The sequence below is a fragment of the Cheilinus undulatus genome, linkage group 11 (genome assembly GCF_018320785.1).
Source record: "Cheilinus undulatus linkage group 11, ASM1832078v1, whole genome shotgun sequence".
Classification (NCBI taxonomy): domain Eukaryota; kingdom Metazoa; phylum Chordata; class Actinopteri; order Labriformes; family Labridae; genus Cheilinus; species Cheilinus undulatus.
Genome location: NC_054875.1, coordinates 38,569,497 through 38,593,699, shown reverse-complemented (window position 1 = coordinate 38,593,699; position 24,203 = coordinate 38,569,497). Strand labels below are relative to the sequence as shown.

The 24,203-nt window shown below is 40.3% G+C and overlaps 1 protein-coding gene across 1 annotated transcript; it reads right to left on the bottom strand.

The window, feature by feature from the left end:
- Positions 1–330: 330 nt before the first annotated feature.
- sypb (synaptophysin b) lies at positions 331–22,179 on the bottom strand. The gene is made up of 7 exons (XM_041799883.1): positions 22,093–22,179; positions 20,702–20,767; positions 8,389–8,513; positions 6,535–6,733; positions 6,233–6,424; positions 4,533–4,845; positions 331–451 (listed from the first exon to the last, which is right to left on the bottom strand). The coding sequence occupies exons 1-6, from the start codon at positions 22,108–22,110 to the stop codon at positions 4,564–4,566; spliced, it is 882 nt and encodes a 293-aa protein (XP_041655817.1). The 5' UTR covers positions 22,111–22,179; the 3' UTR covers positions 331–451; positions 4,533–4,563.
- Between the last annotated feature and the right edge of the window lie 2,024 nt (positions 22,180–24,203).

Here is a 24,203-nt window from a genome sequence, read left to right as displayed (position 1 = left end):
TATATCAGCATGTTAATATTTACACAGCACAGACAAATACATTCTCCCAAGTTAAAGATTACTACAATTTTTTCCATAAATGTAAGTCTTTTCCATTACAAGATTTCTCTTAAATGTTCGTCAACGAATGTTTTGGTATTTGTATTCAAGTTTTTCTCGTATAACCAAACAGACAATCCTCTGTTGTCTTCTACAGTTAAATACATCACGAGAATAAACATCATGTAACAGCAAAGACCCATATCCCCCATATTACCCCCCACCCCTCCCCGAAAATCCCGCTCCCCAGGTGGGTTCCCCACCCCTCCCCAGGACCCCCCACCAGTTTTTGCCCTCCATGCCTCCCTCCCTCCCTCCGCCTGTCAACTCACAGATACACAAACAGACACACAGAGGAGTGTGAAAATGCAGGTGGTCGTCGAGAGCCACCCTCCGAAATGACGAGGTCACCCTGAGTGGAGAAAGGTGGAGAAGAGAGAGAGAGAAAGAGAAGGAGGGAAATTATTAAACAAACAGCAAACATTTGTTGAAGGTAGAAGGAAAGCTAATGCTCATCAAATATGGTATCTTACAAGCTGATATCGACACTTTTTAAATGCCTTCCAAGTTTGTCATAACCAAAAAGACGACAAAAACACTTAAAATGAAGATGGTTTATGTGGTTTATGCTTTAAAAAAGTTATACAAGTTGTTCAAATGAATGAGCTGTTTCTGTGTCTGTGGCTCTCAATGTTAATGAGCTTTCTGACTCCAGGTGCAGTGCATGACATCATGAGAAGTGCATCATGAAATCTGAGAATGGCTTGTTTCAGTACACATTTTCTGAAAGGTGGAGAGAGGGGGTGGTGGTTCTGATTCTTGGGGGGATTGTTGGCCAGCCAGGGGCACATATTTTTTTGCTGGAAAAGCCTGATAAAGTTTATTTTGAATAATAGCTGACCTTTAAATTTCCCTGCCAAGGAATAACCTGTCCAATCAGTGCAACTTGGGTAGAAGGAGGCGGTCGCAACAGGTGGGGTTTAATTGAACTGCAAGCTGGTACAAGTGGAGCAAGTAGCTTGGATTTAGCTTTAGCAGCAGTTTTATCAGACCAGGACAAAGAAGAGCAAAGAATGGCACTTAAATCTTCTTAGGGAAGACATTTGAACTCTTCTACAGAACAGCCTGGGCAAGAGTGATTGTGAACAATGAATATACGCTTCGTAAAACATTAATTCATTAAGTTGACGTAGAGCTCATGCTGTAGCTCATGCTGTAGCTTAGGTCCTGTGTGCTACAAAAGCCTGTAGCTGGCTTTTTTTAGCTCTAACAGACACAAGAAATGCAGTTGAATGCTTGATACATTACAAAAGCTGAATCCTGCTTTCCTCTTCAGAATCTGTAACATTTTGAAATAGCTCTTTGTGCTTCATATTTCTATTTATTAAAGAAATATGCCACAGAAGACATGCAGACAATGTAAAGACATTTTGTCCTGAAAAACAGCAGCTGCACACCTGAAAACTACACTCAACAAAAGACGAAAAAAGAAGAGTCAGACCAGTTTCCCTTCAGAAGTCCCACCCATTCTTGATTTTGATTGACAAGTGAGGGAGAAAGTTGAATGTTTTTCAACTGAGGGCACTTTAAACATGGTGACAAAAACAGCTGAGGCTGAGTGCTTAGAACATTGGACTACACTAGTTTTGAATTTTAAAAAAGCCCTATCAGTGAAAAAAAAAAGCTGGCTATGGTCATGGACCATTACTCCCCAGGTCATATGTTTTTTGCCCTGATTGGTCTGTAACAAATGTGACAGAAAAATGAGTCCAGTAAACCAAATCAAATCAAAGGTTCAGCATTTCTAAACAGACTATGTGCTGTTGCCCGGGTGGATGTAAAACATGTCCCATGTCGTAGATAAGCTGAACAGTCAGTCTGGTGAGTCATGTTTGTGCTAATGTGTTTGTTCTGTAAACAAACATTTTGACAAGAAGATTCAATGACATTCTTTTTAATGACTTAATTGAGCCATTAAAGTTGATGGTAAACATATTAACAACCAAACCAATAATGATGTCTTCATTCAAAATGCCCTGATGAATAAAAATAGAAGGATTATGGCTGTAAATAGCAGCATTAACATTTGCTTCGTTAACAGCTCCGTCTCGATGATTGCACTTATCATTAAGCAGCGACGCTCCTAGGAAGTCTGACTTTGTTCAGTTTGCTCTTGTTTTGTGTTTGATTTGGAAAGAAGAGTCATCAGCGCCTCCCCTCTCTGTTGACCTGAATGTCATTTTTCATCCTCACAAGGGCTCCCTGAAAGCTGATAAGGCATCCTAAAATCCTTAATAATGATTGGCTATTTACCTTGTCATTCATTAATAGATAGCTGTGATGTAGGATGTTTTAAGCATACTCACTTAACCTATCATTGGATTGGTTTTACTACATTTAATTCACTAGTATACACTAGATATAGTTTCTCAGAATGACCCAGTCATCCTTGTAGTTTCCTTTGAGAAAAGTTTGGACACCTCTGCTTTAAATCTTCTTTTATCCTCCCTTATATTAAATATTCATGGTTAAATAAGCGCAGGATGTGCAAGCTCATGTTTTATTTGCTTTCTCAGGCGCCTCAGGTCTCCTTTCACTTCAAACAGATCCCCGTCTTGTCTGACTCATGAGCAGCCAATCAGAACCGTTCATCCGGAGCCAGTTTAAGAGCTGTTGAAGCATTTTTGTAAACAACAAAGATGGCAGCTGAGGCGGTTTTTAATTAAGTGGAATGTGGTTTAAATTTTGTCAAAATGGTAAACAGTGGTCTATAAATTATATCAGCATGATGTCTATGGAAAAATAGAAACTATGCATATAGCATAGCATGATTGTTGTTGTGTGTGCTTGTTTGGATGGAAGCTTTCAAAGGTATTTAGGTCTGAGCCTGTTGTTAATGTTCCTGGGAAACTGACAAAAGCAGAAATAAAATCACAAATAACTAAAGCAAAAGATGAGAGATCCTATTCAGACCTCATCACTGATCATGAGTATGTTTTTCCATTTTTCAATTATAATCCAATTTGAAAAGAAAAAAAAAAGAATAAAGTTAAGGTTCCCACTGCTTGCTTTTTGCTGCCATTGGTCTGCATGGTTGATTTTTGGGGGTCAACTTAAAGGGCGTAACTCGGTTTAGGCATTTCTTCACTGAGCACTTGTCCTTTTGGTAGGGCACAATATCCTGTTTTACTTCAAATATCATGGTCCATGGTTAAAATCCACAGAGTTCATAAGTGGTCCAAGATCTGTTTACACTAGGTCACAATTTTGTGCCAGGAAAAAAAAAAAAAAAAAATGTGGAAAAACTCCATGTTGTACAGAAGCCCTCAGCGGACATCACTGCACACATTTGTTAAGGTTTTCCACAAACTACAAGTAAATTTCAGTCCTTTACCCAGGGTTTCAACTCATTTATCTTCTTTGTCACGCATAAAAATATGTTTTTCCGAGGAAAATGAGAAAATTTCTCAAGAAATTCCCATGCTGTCTTGAGAAAATGGAGTAAAAAAGAATGTTAGTGTGCATTACCCGACATTAATTATGTGCTTTTAAACATGTTTGTTATCCTTTCTCTTTGTTCAGCCACGCTTTGTTCCATTCAGAGTAAAAAACTGGGAAATTTCTAAGAAATAAATTTGAGTGGTTTAACATTTTTTCAAATTTGGATCGTGATTTCTCACAAGGTGGTGGGTCCTGATGCCCAATCAGCCACTGATCTAAAAGACAAGGGCTGATCCAAAAGAATGCAGGAACATTGGATAGCTTTTTAAACTCTGTGTGCACAGGCCGTAACAACCAATCAGGAACAGCTTGGATGCAAAAGGCCAGTCACAGTGACAGTCAAGATTAGACTTGCATCATTAAACTTCTGTGTTTCTTTCCACTTTAAAGTTCATGTATCTTACTGGCACTTAAAGGCTGTCTAGACAAAACCTTTGAGGACTAAATGCAGCAGCAGCAGTAGTAGTAGTAGTAGTAAATCAGAGCGCTCTAAAGCCTTCAAGCACCACACCAAAAAGCACTTTTTCCCATACTTCTAAGACTGTCACAACTCAGAAGTAAGAACTCAAGGGCAAATGGAGTAAGTGAGTTCACAGAGCTAAACAGGCTCTCTGAGGTCTACGACAACAAAGTTATGATGAAACACAGACATGCCTGTGTCAAGTTTACCACTGGACATAAACACAAGTTGTGTCAATGACAGAAATGGTTTAAAATTCTTTACTAAAATGTAAATAGGGTCTGTTTTTTTGAAGGTCATCGACATTAAGACTCATTAGCTATTGTAGTTGTTCATCCTGCCTATATGAGCCATTAAGACTGTCACTATGGAGGATGGGCACTTCATTTGGCTAACTTGGACGACGTCATACTTGTCATGCCATGAAAAGCCTATCATTTTTGTCCTCATAGATACCCAATTATCTATAGATTAAGTGATCAGATGATAAAGGTACCTCAACAACATACCATGACTGTGTTCAAACACTCACCATCCCTCAGCGGTGGTTTGGCTGGACAGGCTCACATTTGATTGGAGTAGGAGGTGGGCTGCTGCTCATAGCCCTGGCTGTACCCTCCGTCCTCATTGTAGCCTCCCTGCTGGCCGTACTCTGGCTGGTAGCCTCCCTGGGAGCCGGCGTAGGGGTCCTGCTGGCCGTATCCTGCCTGGCCAAAGGAATCGGGGGCAGGCTGCTTCTCCTGCGATGGCACGTATGTTCCAGCGAAGGCAGCCATCCAGCCGGTCTCCTTGAAGACGAACCACAGGTTTCCTATCCACAGGATCACGTTGATGAAGCCGAAAGCCTGAAAAGGTGAGGATAGGGTATTTTTTTATTTATCTGTTCTTGAAACCCCAATTCCAAAGAAACTGGGACAATGTGTTAAATGTAAATAAAAATAGAATGCAATGATATGCAAATCTCATAAACTCGTATTTTATTCACAGTAGAAAATAACATATCAAGGGTTGAAATTGAGACATTTTACCATTTCAAGAAAATATTGGGTCATTTTGAATTTGATGGTAGCAACACATCGGGGCAACAAAAGGCTGGAAAAGAAAGGATTACTGATGAAAAACAGCTGGAAGAGCATTTTGCAACTAATTTGGTGAATTGGCAACAGGTCAGTAACATGACTGGGCATAAACGGAGCATTTTAGAGAGGCAGAGTCTCTCAGAAGTAAAGGTGTTCAGAGTTTCACCAATCTGTAAAAAAATTGTCTCTAAAAATTGTGGAACACTTTCAGAAAAATGTTCCTTAATATAAAATTGCAAAAACTTTGAATATCCCACCATCCACAGTACATAACTTCATCAAAAGACTCGGAGAAATCTTTGTAAGCAAGAGACAAGGCTGAAGGTCAATATTGACATCTCATGATCTTCTGGCCCTCAGGCAGCAAGCATTAAAAACAGACATGATTATGTACTGGAAATCAATGCATGGGCTCAGGAACTCTTCCAGAAATCGTTGTCTGTCCACACAGTTCACCGTGCCATCCACAAATGCAAGTTAAAACAGTATCATGTAATGAAGAAGCCAGAAATGCTGCCTCTTCTCTGGGCTCATTTAAAATGGCAAAATGGAAAACTGTTCTGTAGTCATATGCGGGAAGGCACTACCAATTTTGAAAAGAATGCAGAGGATTTAGAGCAACATATACTCCCATTCAGACAATATCTCTTTCAGGGAAGGCCTTGCATTTATCTACAAGAATATACTAAACCTTCATGCAACCACATGCATTACAACAACATGGCATCGCAGTAGAAGAGTCTGGGGGCTGAACTGGCCCGCCTGCAGTCCAGACCTTTCACCAATAGAAAACATCTGGTACATCATTAAAAGTCCAGCAAAGAAGATCCAGGGACTGTTGAGCCGCTAGAACCTTACATCAGACAAGAATGGGACAACATTCCTCCAGCAACAGGTCTCCACACTTCCCAGATTTTCAAAGATTATTGTCAAAAAAAAAGAGGGGATGCTACACGATGGTAAACATGGCCCTAACCCTACTTTCTTTTTTAGATCAAATTCAAAATAAGCTAATATTTTCCAACATATGATATGTTGTTTACATTGTATTGTGAATGAAATATGAGTTTATGAGACTTTTTTGGTATTTGGGTTGTATATCACTGAATCTTATTTGTGTTGTTTTATTCAAGTCTGATTATTCATGACCTACCACAGAGGTGTTGAGTCCGGAGACCTTGGGGTCAAAGACCTCACGGCAGCGGTTCCCCTCTTCATCACAGGCTGAGATGAGAGTGATGACCTTCTCTGGATCGGTGGCTGTTTTCACATCCGACAAACCTTTAGCCCAAGCACATGAGGATACCAGCCACATGAAGGCAAATACCGCCGTTACCACAAAGTCCTGGGAATCAGAGAGACAATTTGATCATTTTTATGACAAGAAAACAGAAGGTAGGTATCAATTCTAACACAAAATGTAGGAAATGTGAAGAGAAAATAAACCAAACTCACGATCTGAGGCCCCTTGCAGTTTTCACGGTACTTCTCCAGTATGAAACAGTATACAGAGAGGGCTGCCATAGAGTAGAGGAACGAGAAGACACCGATGGTGACAAAGAACTCAGCTGAGGAAGAGTAATCACCCACGAGGAAGAGACGTTCAGGGTTCCCTCCCTTACAGGTGGGAGCATCAAAGTAAACCTGATGGAGCCTGAGACACAAACACAGCAATGTAAAAACAGCAAACAAAGAGGCAGATGTGATCAAGTCTGTGTAAAAACAAAGCAACCACCCTGTCATTGCAGCTGTATGTAGGAATATTACCCAAGCTTAGTTTACTATTGGGGACCATAAATTATACCTAATTCTATCTTACTCCTCACATCAATCAATTATATTTGTAGCTAAATCAAGGACTCATTAGCTTAGCTCAGCATTATAGGGAAACAGCTTGGTCCAAAGGTAATAAAAACCACAACACCTCAGAGGCCCCTTAATTCAAAAGTAATAACAGTTTAACAACAGGGAGTCCTGCCAAAGAGATAGTAATTCACAGGGCTGGTCAAGCTGTTTGGCTGGTTGCCTCATTTACAGAAGCTGGGAGTGGGCAGGCCAGGGTTCCACTCTGACTGATGGCATCTTTGTCTCATGTCATTCCCCACTCTCTCCTCCAAATGTACTACTCTATCAACTGTCCTGTATCAATAAGAACATAAGAGTTCAAAAATAACTTTTCTTTAATAATGAGTTTCTGATACTGTGCTGTTTCCCACTGTTTCCAGCACTTAGACTGAGTTAAACTAATCAGCCATCTGCTCTACCTTCATATTAGGTCAAAGTTTTGACAGGGTTATCAATCCTCTCCCCTTAACCTCAGCCTCTGTTGTAGATATATGTATAAATACATCTTTAAAGTCCAGTAAAATGTGCAGCTAAAAGTGCAAGGCACTGTTACAATTTGGGGTCAAAAGTTAAAGCTGTTTTCTGCTATAAGATACATCCAAGTTAAAAAATCTTAACCTCTGGGCAGTTAGATTGTGGGATGTTAACAGCAGAAACTTAAGTAATTCAAAACAGTAAAAAAGATTGGCAAATAAATGTCCAATTTTGTGTGAAAATAGGTTTGGGTGTCATCTGCATAGAGGGAGAACTTTGCTAATATCCTTTAATTGTTGGCCCAGAAAGTGTCATGAAAAAGCATCGATGTTAGCCTTGCAACCAAATGCACAAACTATGGATTAAATCTCTCTATAAAGGCTGACAAGTTTATCTTTGAAATCAGGTGTTTCAACAGACCCGTTGCCACAGGTGTATAAAATCAAGCACCTACCCATGCAGTCTCCATCTGCAAACATTTGTGATACAAAATGGGCCGTTTTGAAGAGCTCAGTGACTTCAAGCACAGCACTGTGATAGATGCCACCTTTGCAATAAGACAATTTGTGGAGTTTCATCCCTGCTGGATATACCACGGTCAACTGCATATTGGAAAGTTGAAGCGTTTAGGAACAACAGCAACTCTGCCACGAAGCAGAAGATCAGTAAAATCACAGAGCGAGGTCAATGACTGCTAAGGTACATGGTGCATTAGTATAAGCACAAAACTATCAAGTTGGAGCCTCATGGAATGAGTTTCCATGGCCTGAAAAACACTGCAAAATTTTGTGGAAAGCCTTAAAAGGATAGTGGAGCCAGCTTCATATTAAAGCACATGTATTTGAATGCAATGGTTAGCAGTGGCTAAAAATACTTTTGACCATACAGGGCACTGAGGTACCGCAACGACGACCAATAGTATGAAATAAGTTCAAGTAGGTTGGAGAGAAGAAATTTTTAAATTCCTGCTGCAGACTTGAACCGACATACCTGAAGGGATATTCGAATTGTACTTCTATGTGTAGGTCACTCTCCGACCGGTCTTTACACTCCACGCTCATCTTGAACATGCCGGAGTAACTGCCACATGTCGAAAAGGCGAAGATTGCAAAGATCTGCAAGAAAAGATGAAAAGAAGATAAAGAAAATTATTCAGCGACATTTTTACACCTGACAGTCAAATTTTAGAAATAACAGGATAATTTCAACACATACTGCAGTTTTGTAAAACAGGTGACAGCTTTATTAACACTGCAGACAGTGCTTTCACCAATTACAGCTGCTGAAAAATGCACATAAAGTGCAAATCAATGCAGTGTTGTCGTCAGGCTATGAAGGGAGGGCTCCACATTTTAGTATCACAATAGGCTGCTTTTGGGTGGATGTGTCATGGTATGTTTTGTGTTTTCAAACGAGATTGTGAAACGCTCTAAAGTCTTAAAGTGTCAAACAGCTCAGTCCTGCTGCAGCTCACACTTAGAGTCACGTCAGGGCCACAAACGGACATGCGCAGAGATAATCTCACGCACTCTCTCACACACACATCAGATTAGGCGAGTCAGACTATTTTTACCACACCCTCCCTACGCTGCCGGCCAGATCCGATTGGACGGACAATCCAACAATTAATCTGACTGAGGTGCTCTACCATCTGTCACCAAGTACTCTGCAGAGCCAGTCACAACACCCACACGGGGCCACACCCACACACGTGAGCTTGTAGTACGGTCCATCCGCCGCAGGCACCAACACACTAAACTATTTACTGTAATCTTGTAGTTGTTGTGAGTCTGAGGCTCGTTTGTTGGATTTACACACACCTGCTGTCCAAAACGGGCCTCATTGTGTTCACTATACTCACACGGATCTGTTTCTGCACATTTTTTCCTCCAGTGTCCTCTCCCTGCACCTCCCCCTCCCTTTGTTTGCTAATTATCAGGTTTTAATAACACAATACAAAGACTGGATGTGAGGAAAGTGGCAGCATAACAGAGGGAGAGGAGTGAGAGGAGACTGCTGGTAAACAACAGATAATTATATAATTAAAGCATGGGGAAAATCATTTGCCATCTGCAGTAGAGCTGCTGGGTTCAAGATTAAAACAAAAAATGTTTCCTTTTTTTATGGCTGCATGTGTCAACCAGGAAGATCCTTTCAAACTGTGTCTTCTTTTTATGTAATATATATATATAAGATATAAAATATACTCGGAAAATGTTAGCAGTGTCTTAAAGCGCTTTCCCTGTAAACCCAAACAGAATAACAGGATGTAGTGCTGCAGCAGCTGTGCAATTAATCAATAGCAACAGCATGTGCAATATATAACAACTGCAGTGTTGGCACAATCCTTCTCTCAGTGTGCATTGTGGGTTATTTTATCCTTAAAGATACACGCCATCAGTTTTACTCTGTTTCCTGCTTGACTGCATCACCGACCACTTCTGTTTTCAAGACTATTAAATGGTTTTAGAGCTCCTAGTGGCCACAACATGTTTTCATCATCCCTCAGAGACAGTTTGAAGGCCTGATTTCATGAGAGGGGATCGATATGGTGACGACAATGCCTCAAATGTACACTGTGAACTCTCTTTTTTATTTTAGGACATATGTGGAAGGGAAAGGAAATGCTAACAAGGGGAGATGTTTTTATTGGGAGATAATCCAAGCCACAGAAACTGCTTTACAACAGCCCCATCATTTGGAAATACTTTCAACGAGTCACACCTGTTGATCACTCAATCAGTAGTGTTCAGCTGGGGGAGCAAAACATTAGATTTAAATCATCGTGAACCTTTTTTTAAGATGCATATACATGCACTGACCACTTCATTAGGTACACCTGTTTAACTGCTCATTAAGGTGGATATCTAATAAGCCAATCACACTGCAGCAACCAGTGCATTTAAGCATGTAGACATGGTCAAGATGATCTGCTGAAGTTCAAATCGAGCTTCAGAATGAGGAAGAAAGGTGATTCTTTCATTTAAATATCAGCAAAAATCAAGACTTATTAGCCATGCTTATTAGGTAATGTTTCTCAAATCTTCTATTGCTCAACTTTAATGAGTTTGTGTGACTTGCAACCTCAGTTTCCTGATCTTTTCTAACAGAAATGACAGCTAGTGTAGTGTGGTGTGCTGCTGTAGCGCGTCTGCTTCAAGGTACAACCTATTGCATGTTCAGAGATGCTCTTTTGAATTACTAGGTGGTAGTGAGTGCTAATTTGTGTTACTGTTTCCTTTCTATCAATGCCAGCCTATACGTTCTCCTCCAAATTCAGCCTTGAACAGCCCAGAGAACTGCTGCTCACTGAATATTTTCTCTTTTTCCCCTAACTTTCTATAAACCCTAAAGATGGTTGTGCGTGCGCGTAAACAACCATGGCACATTCAGAGTCAATTCTCCTTCCTGATTCTCAGTTTGAACTTCAGCACATTGTCTTGACCGTATCTACATGCATAAAGGCATTGGTTGCTGTCATGTGATTGGCTAATTACAAACTGGCATTAAACAGGCGTACCTAATGAAGTGGCCAGTGAGTCTACTTTACTAAACCGATGGATTTTTGGAACAAAGATACTCAGTAATGATGAATATAAAGCACACAGGGCATGTCATATGTGCTCTAAAGTATGTGTAATTAATCAAGAAAGCTAACACAACAGGAAGAGATTTACTGAATATTAGCACAGCTTTGATTTGGTTGTATGAGGTTGCAAGCTGAGTGCCAAATATAATCACAGCAGCGCTGATATTCAGTCCTCAAGTGTGATGTTGCTTTTATATAACAGCATAAAAAGAGAAAATGAGAAAAAGAGTCTGTTTTAAAGGTAACAGCTAGATCAATCAGGATAACTCTATTTGCTGTAATGTTAACTTGCTGTATTCAGAATACCTGGCTGAGGCGTAGTTATGCAATGTCCCAGTGATGTTGTCCTTTATATCAATTCATGGAATACCTCTTGTCCAATCAGAATGCTTAGTTGGAACTGTTGTATATTTGTAATAAAAGCACAGTAATATCACTGCTCCTCTGTATCAAAAGGAGCCAGCTGAGGTGGCTTATATAGCTGATAAGTCTTTTGAGCAAGTTCTGCTGAGAGGAGACCCCAGGGTGGACCCAGAACTCACAAGAAGGACTGTATACCCCCTCTTGCCTGGGAACATCCCAGGATCCCCCAGGAGGAGCTAGCAATAACAATGTTGAATATTTTTATTGATATTAAGATCTCGATTATTAAACTTGTTGATTTTATGACATGCATGTATCGACCTTGAAACAGTATCAAACACTTTAACTTTTGAAATGCTTTGAACAAAGAGTCACAAAAATTATTTGGTGAAAAACTCTAAACAGAAGAAATAGGGCTGTCATTATTTGCATTAACCGTGATTAACTAAAGAGTTGACTGGATGCTTTATTGTCCCATTCAATACATTTTGACTCATTTAATGTCTCATTTCACATTTAAAAATCACAGACAGCTCAACAGTCATTTCACATTATATTATGAAACATTTAACTTTTTACTATCCCCTTATTTCTGTTTCAATCCATAACAAGTTCTTTTTTCTGTGGTTTGGTTTGTCATAATCTTCAATCTACCTACAAAAGCATCTCTGTATACAAACAGGAAGTCAACTACCTTTAGTTTCAGACAGTAGAAAAAAAAGTTTAAATGAAAAATTGTGGAATCCTGGCATCAGATGAAAGGATGCGATTAATTACAATTAACTACAGGAATTCTGAGATTTGGCAGGATTAAAAAATGTTATCTTTTAACAGCCCTAATAATAATATATGCAAACGAATAAATAAATAACTGTGATTTACTTTTTTGGCCAAAACTATAAGTAATAACAAAAATGTACCACACATGACAAAACCTCAGGAAAAAGTGAGCGTAACAGAGCATGTGGCACAGTCATCATTAAATCTTGCTAATCTTGTTTGTATGATCATGGTAGGCAGAATCATGATTGGAAATTAAAACTTGCCAGCTCTAATTATGACTGGCACAATAATAGCTAGATTCTGGCGCTCTGCCAGAGCTCTATGAGTCCATATAGAGAAAGGAGCTGGATACTTATTTTAGCAGGCAACGTGGCATGTTTTTTTATTCTTTGTACAGTGATCAGAGAGGACACACGATATTATCGGTATGATGGACCAACAGACCTATGTCAGCTGACGTCCTTTTTTTTTCTTCATCATCATTCCTTACACTTTAAGGTCTTTTGAAGAACTCAAATTTGTTCATTTGCTCATCCTCAAACTTTAAATTGTGCATTCTGACTATATTTCAATATCAGTACCAATACTGACTTTGACTAAAATCAGTTTGTGAATGTCTGCATAATGGATATCAACAAAAATCCAATACTGTGCATCCCTAGTAATCAGCTCTCACCCTTTTAGTATAAAACTGTGCAGAAACATGAACTCTTTTTCATTCCTAGAGGTTGCAAACAATGGCAGTGCTAAAAACGCTGAGCAGCATTTTCAATCAGCACTAAACACTCAGGCTGTTTTGTTTTTATTAGTTTTATAAGTCTGCGTTTTTTATAATCTGCATCCATTTTCTAAAAGATTTATCCTGTTGAGGGTCTTGGGAGGCTGAAGCTGATCTTCGCTGTCACTGGACGTGCTGAGGTGGGGAGCACCCTCAATTGCACAGCTGTCATATAAGACAAACAATCACACCTACGGTCAACTTTAGAGTTGACATTAAAACTAAGGAGCATGGCGTACCTGGAGCAGCACCTATGGCTTCATGAAGCAGAGACTCATAAGATCAATGTTAAGTCATTAAAACCAACCAGCTTGAACCTTCAGTGTGAGCTTCAGCCTGAGGGAAAAGTTACAGAACCACCATGTCAGTCACATTTGTCCCCAAGGAAAAAAGAAAATCCAACCAATATAATAGTTCTTGAGATAATTCAGTCTGGACCAATGTGTCAATCAGACCAACTGTCTCCTCCCTAGAACCACGACACTAGCATAAAACTAGCTGTAACCAGGAGCAAGGGAAGGACTACATATGGATTGGTGGCACATACCACACTCAAGAGTGGTTCTTTTATGGTGATAGATGAGCTGAAGGAGGAGTGATGAAGAGGGGGATGAGATGGAGAGCCAGTCAGACTGTGAAAAGAAATGGTGTCACACTAAGTGTTAGGTGCCATGGTAACACTGCTGGCAGCGTGGAACAGCGAGGAGGCAGAAGACGGTTTCTAGCCCTGCTGGCATGCTGGACATTTTGTCAGCTCTTCTGTGCCGAGAAGATACACGATCGACACAAACGGTGTGTCTGATACTGATTTTCTCCCACAGCCTGTCTGTCTCTGTGAAGTGGAGTAAAAGAACCGACTGTAGAGCCTGATTTGGTGGAGAGTTGTGAAGATCGTTGTGTCTTAAATCTAAGAAAAAAACATTCAGATATTTAATAAGAATTTTGAGCTTGTCAAATGGCCATTGTGTGTTCAGATTTGTATTATTTTGTATTTTGTACTACAATTTATCATAAATTATGTGATTTATGGTCATACATTTGCAGTAAGATGTTGTCCTTTAACACAGATAGGTTTTGGTCACTTAAATGATTCTAGTATAGGGTAGTTCAGACTTTGACATGATACCAGTAAAACCAGTTATCTTTTTTTTTAAAGATTTATTTTTGGCCTTTATTTGATAGGACAGTGGATGGACTCGGAGACGGGGGAGGGAGCAGGGAGAGACATAAGGGAGATGTTGCCACAGACCGGATTTGAACCTGGGTCGCCTGTGCATATGGCGTGCGCCTTAACCACTCGACTACCGGCGCGCCCCACTTGACTACTGGCGCGCCAGTAAAACCCGTTATGATCAATATTTGTTTGATGCCTTGGAAACAAAGAAAGGAGTCCTAAGACTGTGGTTCCCAACCATTTTCCTTAGGGCCCCCTACTCATATCTAAGAAAAGCTACCCCCCTCCAGCAGAGACGTTTCTTTCAACTCTGATTATCACTTTTGTTTCTCGTATATTTTTGACTAGACAATTTCATAAATTAATGACTTTAATATCTTGAAATTTTGGAGTTTTAAGTCAAAATTTACAACAAGTACCTTTGATTTTTTTTTTAATTTCATACACAGAAATTCTGGGTTTGGTGTATTGTAAATATACAACTTTATAATCTAAAAAAATCAATTTTCTTTCTAAAAATAAACAGATCCTCTTGATTTTTTATATTTTTCATGTATTGTTGTACATCATGTACAACTGGAATTTCCCCTTGTGGGAGTAATAAAGGAATATTTTATCTTATCTTATGTGTCTAAGCATATCTTTTTTTTAAAAGACATCTAGTTTAGATAAAGTCAGAGCAGCAACCCTGAGATCTTTGGTCCCCAGAAAGCCCCAAACTTTGTCTTAAAAAATTGATACTTGAAGGCAGTGGTTCTCAACCTGAGGATCGAGACCCCCTTGAGGATGGTGAGACTCTGAGAGAGGACTCCAGGGGTCTTCCAAAAAACAAAGACTATCTTAAAATGATTTAAAATTGTATATTTTCTCCTTTTATAAAAAGATATATGAAAAGAGTAGTTGAATCTTAAATAAAATCATGGTCATTTGGTGAGATTTATGCTGAAATCAAAGTAATGTTTAAAAAAATCCTTTCAACATCAGTCTGCACGTGACTATTTAATTTGCATGGCCGTGTTCTACTTAACTTCAACTTTACAAGTACCTTTATTTTCAACCAAAGGAAAACTTTTATATTTGGAAAATATTGCGTTATTTTGAAAACAGCAGTGTAAAAACTTCAGGTTTTGCATTTTTTTCAATGCTACTTGATATTTGCATGTTTTGAGTTGAGAAATACACACTTAACCATCATTATCTTTGCATTTTACTTGCAAGAAAACTCATGATACCATTAAAGCATTATATCATAATTGAAATATTGTCCATAAACTGCACATCATTACCAATCATGCAGCACTAATTTAGATAGCAGAGATTTTGTCATTTTGAAACATGGGATTGAAAAATTTCTGAAATTTTGACAGCCCTACCCTTGTAAATATTGTATGATGAAATGAAATACTTACAAAACTGTCTATTTTTATGCCCTAAATATTAAGTTCTAGCAGCCAGAAGCACAAAGCACAGACGTAAACTGTAGTTGTGTAAAGCCCTGGAGTAATAACCCCAGAGTCACCAGTATCTGAACAGCAAAATCCCCTCAGCTCCAACAAAATCAGCAGCCTTGATCGCACATTAGGGAGCGAAAAAGGCTCTTACTTCATGTTCTTACAAACAGCCTTTTTATTTTTGCAGGGAGTGAGTCAGACAGTGATATTTGAATGCAAATGAAATGCAACATAAGAGTGATATTCTGCATGGGGGGGGGGCTGTTTGAGTACTCAAGGGGTAGCGCTCCACATCAGCTTTATTTGGGAACTCAATGTCTTCCAACATCCATCAAATCTGGGCTTTGTCAGCACTCTTCCCCAGAGACAGAGACGGAGAGAGAGAGAGGGTGGGTACAGCTACATGAGTCACACGTACAGATTGGTGGTGAAATCAGTCAAAAAAATGCTGCTCAGAAGCTTTCACAACTAATTTTCATCATCCAAGGCCAGACTTTTAAAATTCACAGTATCACACCTCCTCATCCCACACACTCGAATGCCTCCAACTGATCAAATCCATTTACTTTCATGTCTCTAATTCCAACACAGAGATACAAACCCTGCAGACAAAATGCTGCTTTGTGTTTCCTTAAAAGCACACCTTATACCCACTGAAACAAACAAACAAAAAAAAAGGGTTCAGTTTGACTTCACTGATCATTCCTTCCCTGCATGCTGCTAGGGCTCCTCACTCATCTCTCTCTACCCTCTGTCTCGCTGCTCGTGCATGCCCATATTAATCAAGAAAAAAAGCAGCAGCGTGCGGCTCCTCCTCCAGGTCTGACGCGGAGGCACGCAGCCACGCACTGACAGATGATTCATGGGCCCTGGCCTCCCGAGCGGGCCTCCTGATTGGTGGTTGAGCTCGCTGTGACCCACGGAGGCAGCGATGAGGTGCTGGCACACTCACAGCTCCAGGGAAGGACTACAGAGTCATGCAGCACACTCATGCCTGCTCTGACTGCTCGCTGGCATATCTGCAGAGCCCATTACAGTGTGGGACTCTGTCAGAGCCGCTTTTGGCACGCACGTTTGCATCTGGGTTGTGTTAAAATGTGGTCTCATAGTGAGGATCAGAGGTGTAGCGAAGAATTATGGCTGCTAATGCAGAGCTAGGAAAAACTGTCCTCCATCCCCACTCCATCTACCCCTCCCAAAATATGCTTCTATTTATAGAACAGAAACAGAGCTGAGATTTAAAAGATTGATCCTGCAAGTTAGGTTTACAACTTCATCTTGAAGCTATGTCTTGTTTAAGTGACTTATTTTGTCTGAAAATTGTGAAAACCCTCTAATTAGTTTCCAAATCCCAAGGTGACCTCCTTTTCTTGCTTATTTTGGCAAAGCACCAACCTAAAACCTAAATATGTTCAGTTTAGCTTTATCTTGTTCAGATAAGAAACACACTTAAAGTGATCATCAAGAGCATGAAAATCATGCATTTCCTTAAAAGATTACCACAATGATGCTGCATTATCTAAATAGTCTCCATTCTCTTCTTTTTCATCAATATTTCTACTAAAAACTGCAGCTCTAGAAGTGATTTTAGCATGACTGCAAACCAGAACCAGCCACAACCAGTTCATAACAACACATAAGGGCTAAACACATCATAACATAAGAACAGGCACACATGTCAGAGGCCCTTAGTTGGCTGCGGGGTCCGCATGTGTAATTAGAAGACGTATTCCCATAACAGAGGAGCCCCAGCTGTAGAGAGGCACCACTGTTCACCCTGCAGCCTCCTCACTGCCAGCATGCTGCTGCTGCTGATAGAGGACAAACAGAGTGCATGGCAACACGTTCAACTGGGATATCTGTGACTCTATGATGATATCCTTAATTTATAAATGCTCAAACACACATCTATATGCATACATTCATTATCCAGTATTATCAAATTATTTCAAGTGTAATTAATTCAATCAGTGAATCCTTAAGGGGCAAAACAGTGAAAATGGCCTCCAGAGCTCAGATTCATTCCTTTATATCAGCTATTTTGTGTGGCCAATGGAAAACTGGAGAGATTATAAATTTAAAATCAACAAATTAAAGAAAAAGGACCTCTTGAATTGATTAATTGATTGCAGGAAAAGACGCTGTGGTTGCTAATTCACATAATTGCTCTAATCCAAATTAATTAATGAGTGGAAATACACATTTCCTACTTATCTTTTATAGGCATTGTAGAAAGAGTGCAATTTATAAGCTAAGTGCAACCTAATGACACCCCTTCAAGTCTAGTTATAACTGCTGTGAGTTGATTAAAAACATTTATCTGATTAATTATAGACTTTGTAATTAATTAATCGCATTTAATCACATATATTGATAATTTGAGAAAGATTACATGATTTTATCGAAAGTTAATGGAAACAAAACAATCAGAACAGACATTTCTGAGCGGCATCAAAACTCTACAAGACAGGAGAAGTTGAGATGGATTCTCCACTTACTACTCAATCTAGGATGATAATCTGTTGAATATAGATTATATCCATGAAATGATAAAAATGAAGAGCAGTGAATTTCAATGTGCTCCAATCGAAAGCTACAAAGCTACTTTAGCCAGTTGTATGACTAGCATCAGAGTTGATTGATCAGCATGCATTTTTTAATCCAATTTTTCACCTGTATGATTAAAAAATCACAATTAATCTAAAATGTTGACGGCACTACTGATTAATAAAAAGAAAGACCCCCCTCGAGAAGTACAGTTGATTGTCACTCAACCAGAAGGTCATGGGTTCGATCCTCAGCTCATGTAGTGACACACCTAACACTAAGTTGCTTTCACTGCTACATCAGTGGTGTGTGAATGTGAATAAATGCGTATCAGTGTGTGAATGTGGAGTGAACGGGCAGGTGTAAAAAGTGTTTTGAGTAGTCACATCACTAGAGCTCAAGTCCTGCAACCATTTAGTTGCAGAAATTAAAAGACCCTTGAGCTAAACCCTTCTTTTTTAAAGATGATTTTGGCTGTGGCACTGGTATTTTGGGGGTCGTGGGCTGAGAAGTTTGGGACCCTGGCTTAGAGGATTGGGCATGCAGGGATAACTATAGGGCAATGAGCATCAAATGGCAGCCCAAGGGGCCACATCAGGCCCCCCACAGCTTCCCATCCAGCCCCAAGTAGATTATTGCATTCAGAAAATGTGAGAAGGAAAAAATATGTTACAGTATTTAGTTTTTTAGCTGCTAAAAAAACAGTTAGGACTGTTGCAGTTTTATCAGGAATTACTTGAAGTTTGCTGAGTTTTACTGAAATCCAACAATCAGCCGTTAATAAAGAATATGCAACCAGGAGAACGAGCTCACTTAACAAAAAAAGGAGGATTGGTGGAGTTGAAACAAATCTTCGCTGTAGCAGAAATATGTAGCTAAAATATCTCAATCGCCCCCTTGTGGCTCACTGAGGTATAGAGGATAGGAACTGATTTCTCTCTTTAAAGGGTATGAACTGCAAACAATTTGGAAAAAAACAAATATTAGCAATTTTAGACCAAACAGTTTATCTTAATTCAGTTTGGTTGAACAATCCGTCAAGTAGAAGCTGGGTTGGACCCCTGCACAAGGCCTATTGTAGATCTCAGACATTGTCTGCTTAGAGGTTGTCAAAATTAGACTTACACAAACTGACTAGAATCATCACTTATTGAAAAGTTTGGTGGTAAAAACATATGTAGGCTTCTTTTGTTTGGCATTTTTATCAATGAAACCAATAAGATTGGTGTTGATGTGTGACTTTTTTCCTGAGGGTCTTGAGGGGCTCAGCTCTCCTCAGATACATGTAGAGGGGCTTAAAGGAAAAGAGGATGGGAGCCACTGCACTAGGCCATCAGCACCCATGCTCTGTGTCATGTTTTGGTATTTTTCATGTTTTAAATGCCGATTATGGCTCTGTAAAGAAATTTTTTTACATCTTTATTTTGTGGTTTTGTTAAATTCCAAAGTCACAGTTTTCCTGTATTGTACAAGTATTTGATCATTTTGCAATTTGAAGCTTTGACAAACTGAACGTGTTGTTTATCTAAAGCCTTTGAATTGAAAAACTGGACTTACTTGCAGAATCTAAACTACTGATCTATTCGTGGTGCTGAGAGTCATGTTTAGTTTTCTGGCTCCATCATGTGGCGGTTCACTCCGAGCACATACAAAGACAGATGTGATAAACAGCATCAGTATGCAGAGGTCACGTCCTCTGAGAAGGATTTGACAAAGTGTCATTATATTCCTCAGCGAGCTGACATTTACTGGTACTCTGACTGTGACGTAACATTTCCTGTTTATTCCGCTGAGGCCTGCTGGGGTCCCGTTACCACTATCAGGGTATCCTCCAACATACCCAGGCTGTATTTGATACAGTAAGGAGAGCAGTTAGATGAAATAATGTGGATTTAGTGTAATAAATCTGGGGAGGATGTACAGAAAATGATTGACAGGTAATCCCCATGAGAGATGAGCCAACTGGGAGGCTTTTTGCCCCTTAAGACTGTAGATTCACATCCATTATTAAGCCTCATGCAGCTCTATGACCTCTATGTGACGAGAGGTCACGTATCTGTAAGAAGAGACACAGCAGCATTATTTAATGCGAACTACATCAGTTCCATGTGATTTTTCCAATCATATTTCAGTTTTTAAGGATTAATTTGGGGCTTTTATACCTTTAATGTACACAGGACAGTGGATAAATCAGAAAGAGTGGGGAGTGAGCTGCAGGAAAATAAATGATCCCTACTTTGAGGATTACAGCCTCTGTGCATGGGGCACTCTGGAGTCATGATTTCTTTTGCGCAAAATCAAAATATATTCATGTATGTTTCAGTTTTACAAAAGAACTCACTAAATTCCTTGGAGAAACTGTACCCATCTGTTACGCTGTATCGCCTAGCTTCCTGGCCAAAGGAGCAATCATATGGCCCAACTTCAAAAATGCTGAAATATTTCTTTAAAAATGACTAAAATGTGACTAAAGGAAGTCGTTTGAATCCAATGTTGGCACACTGGAAGTAAAAGAAGTGGAGAAAACACACTGGTATCAGCACTGGCACTGGCTAAATTGGTATTTTAAACATTGAATTGGCTCTAATTTATTTAAAAAAATGAAGCAGAGGACTTACCCATTGTAGAATTTTTATAAATCCCAGAGGCTGCTTGATTATTGTGAACTGCCCTTGGGCCACCAACTGTAAAAAATACAAGAAAAAACGAGAATGAGTGCATTTATTTCCACATTTTCACCTTGACTCCTGCTCTGGTTGTGTTAAGCGACTTCTCTCACCACATTAGGTGTAAATATGGTGATTATTTGATGGTGTTGATTCAAAAATTACCTAATTACCTCGGTTTCATACACAGCCTGCAGGCCTACAGGTTTAGTGCTGGCACCTGCTGGTGTTGGTCACAAAGCAAATATCTGCCAGCGAAGAAAGTGACTCACAGCTGGTTTCTCTGTGAACCTCTCTGATGCTGTACAACTACAGGAGAGTCAATCTGACTTCAAAGGCCAAGATGCGCGTGCGAGAGACAGAGAGGGAGCTCCTGCCAGCATTACAATTAGACAAAGCTGATTAGCTGCCTGTTTTCCCTGCTCTCTTACTGCACACTTCACAGCAGCCATTTATGTTTTATGTCAAAATCTCGCGGAATCTGTGTAATTGACGAGATAAAAGGAAAAGGGGGGAGGATTTGTGCGCAGGTGAATGCGACACCGCAAAGAAGGCGGTGTGTCCCTGTGTGCATCAATAAATGGCCGCACTGAAATCAGCAGCAGTGATGCTTTCCTCCCTCCGAGGCTCAGTGTTTCTCGGTGGTGTCTGAGCCAAACATCAGTATTAAACGTATGACGCATGTGCTCAAACACGTCGTGTCCCCAGCTGTCTGACAGAGCTGAATTATTAGCTAATTTCACGTTATTGTTGGCTCTGTCACAAAAACCACACAGCTATCAGGGAGACGAGCCGTCCGCGGCCATACAGATAGATGCACGAGCCCGTCCTCGCGCCGTGTCTCAGGCCTAATACTGCGGCTAAAAAACTCACCGAGGGCCTCTGAAATTAATCACATTCCTGTTTGTTATCATAGCAACAGCAGGCTAATTGAGACGTGAGCGAGCTAAATCAATTAGCAGAATCCCTGGAGATACTAAGCTACCTCCTCTCCTTCCTTTTGCTAAATGTCATTGCTGCAGAGCTCTCTGGACATCCTACACATTTCTGGGCTGTCAGCGGGCTCCTCCATCACCTCTACTGCAGCATCACGAGTGGAAAAAACGTCCAATTACGTTACGCTTTGTCGTACCTTTACACTGGAGCTATTTTTCCTAAATGAATAAATCACAAATTCGACTCCAAGGGATGAAAAGCTGCGTTAAAGCCAGAAGGTCGAGATACATGTGAGAAAAAAAGACATTTCACTGAGCGCACGAGCGTAAAAATTAGCTAAATTACACGGACAAAAGCGACCGAGCAAAACGTCATTGAATTAGATGATTTTCCCCCAAAAGCCTTACCTGGTTTACAACGTCCATCTTGGGCGCTTACTCGCTGATAAGAGGATCAGAGGGGCGGAGGGAGGGAGGGAGGCGTCTCATCTGGAAGAGACCAGGAGAGGAGGGAGGGAGGACGCCCAGGGTGGAAGAGCTGGACTGCGTCACGAGCCTAGAGAGGACGTGCGAGGCGTGGTGACGTCAGCCCACGAAGTAAATGACGAGAAGAACCGTCTGTCCAATCGCAGGGCAGCTTTATTCTAAAGGCAGCTGATTGCCCGGCGGGTTGTAACGCAGAAAGGAGCGCATGGAGAGCGTTCACGCTTTAGTAGACAGGAGGAGAGATGAAGAGGGGGAATGAAAAGGTCGAGGAAGGTTTGTGAACTACTGCTGGTCATTAACAGGCAGAACTATCATCTTAAGAGGGTGTATTTTTAGAAGAATACAATTCCTCTGACAGTAATCCTTGCAGGGAAACCTTCATCCAGTGGCGGACTCAGGACGTTTCAGGGGCAGGAGTGAGAATGAAAAAGAGCATCTGCTGTGTGCAAACATTTAACATGTTATTATTTGAAACCCTGGCAAAAATTTAACACTTAGCCGATGATTACACCTCTGTTAAAACAACACACAAAGATGCACACGGAAGGAGGTGAGAGAAAATGAACACAATACTGAGGAAAGTGTGACAGTGAATTGCATTTTCTCCACTGTTGGACATGTGTCTTCTCAGGTTTCCTCCACCTAGAGGACACCCTGCCAAGTGGAGGGAAACCCTAGAGGACACTTTATCACTAAAGGGCAGTATGGAAGGCAGTTTATCATGTTCCCATTAAAGACACCCTGGCAGGTGCTTTAACAGAATTTGGCTATTCTGAAAGGCACTAAGGAGAGCACTTTGTCAAAATTTGGCAACCTGAAGAGCACTCAAGGAGCACTTTGTCAAAATTTGTCTACCTAGAGGGCAGCACAGAGGGCTACCTAGAGGGCACTTAGACACACTTTGTCAAAATGTGTCTACCTAAAGGCAGTAAGGAGGGCACTTTGTGAACATTTGTCTGCCTCAAGGGTACTCAAGGAGCACTCTGTCAATAATTGTCTACCTAAAGGGCACTCAAGGAGCACTTTGTCATTATTTGTCTACCTAGACGCAGCACAGAGGACACTTTATTAAAGGCACACTTTGTCAAAAATTTGTCAACCTAAATGGTACCACAGAGTGCATTTTGTCAACATTGGTCCGCCTCAAGGGTACTCAAGGAGCACTTTGTAAAAATGTTTCCTCCTAGAGGGCAGCACGGAGGGCACTTTGTCAGAATTTGTCTACCTAAAGGGCACATAGATGATTGTCTTAAATTTTTACCAAATGAAACTAAGTTACTGTCTCGAATTTATAATAATATACTAACAATCAGTTCTCCCACCACTGATGCCTATAAACTTACCTTGCCTTGCCTATAAGATGAAGTGGGATGAAGAACTTAGGACTACAACCACCACAAATCTTTTGAAGGAAAGCTGAGAGGCTATACACACCTGTTCTACACTCCATATGTCCAGAAACATCTCCTATGTGGAATAAGTCTCATACCTCGGTAGCAAATCATCTCCACAGCCTTGTACTCTGTTCCAAGATTCCAAGGTTAGCCATTTGCCCATTTGGTGGGGAAAAGCAAGTTCCCTCTGTGGTACCCCATCTAGTGAGGAAATAATCTGCTCTGGAGCCACTTAAAGTAGAAAAATGTGAAGAAATGCCCCACATGATGCCCTTTAAGTCAAGAAATTGTGATGAACATTATAATACCTTTACCCTCAATTAAGAAATTTTTACAAATTGCCCTTTACAGTGCCACTCCAGTGGAGAAAAGAAATCCACATTAACCAGAGCACTCTTGTCATGCATGCACCTGTATTAGGTCAATTATGGTGGAGATGCCTCTGGTGGAGATGCAGTGCCATTAAGCTGCCTTACATGATTTGCTCTCTTTGTACCTCCAAACGGTTGCATTAAGCACACTTACCTGTGCTTTTTTGGTATTTCTGAGTCACAACTAAAACAATTTGCATATTAATTCAGGTCTTTGTCATCATCTACTTTACGCTTCGCTTCTTTCTCTGTGTCAGTGCCTCGTCTC

What these genes read in the sequence shown, in the direction of transcription:
- sypb (XM_041799883.1), bottom strand. An exon ending in TTATAAAAATTCTACAATGG is followed by an intron (nt 8,514 to 20,701) that starts GTAAGTCCTCTG and finishes CTTTTCTTGCAG; the next exon opens with ATCTTTGCAATCTTCGCCTT. An exon ending in CCGGACTCAACACCTCTGTG is followed by an intron (nt 4,846 to 6,232) that starts GTAGGTCATGAA and finishes TCACCTTTTCAG; the next exon opens with GCTTTCGGCTTCATCAACGT.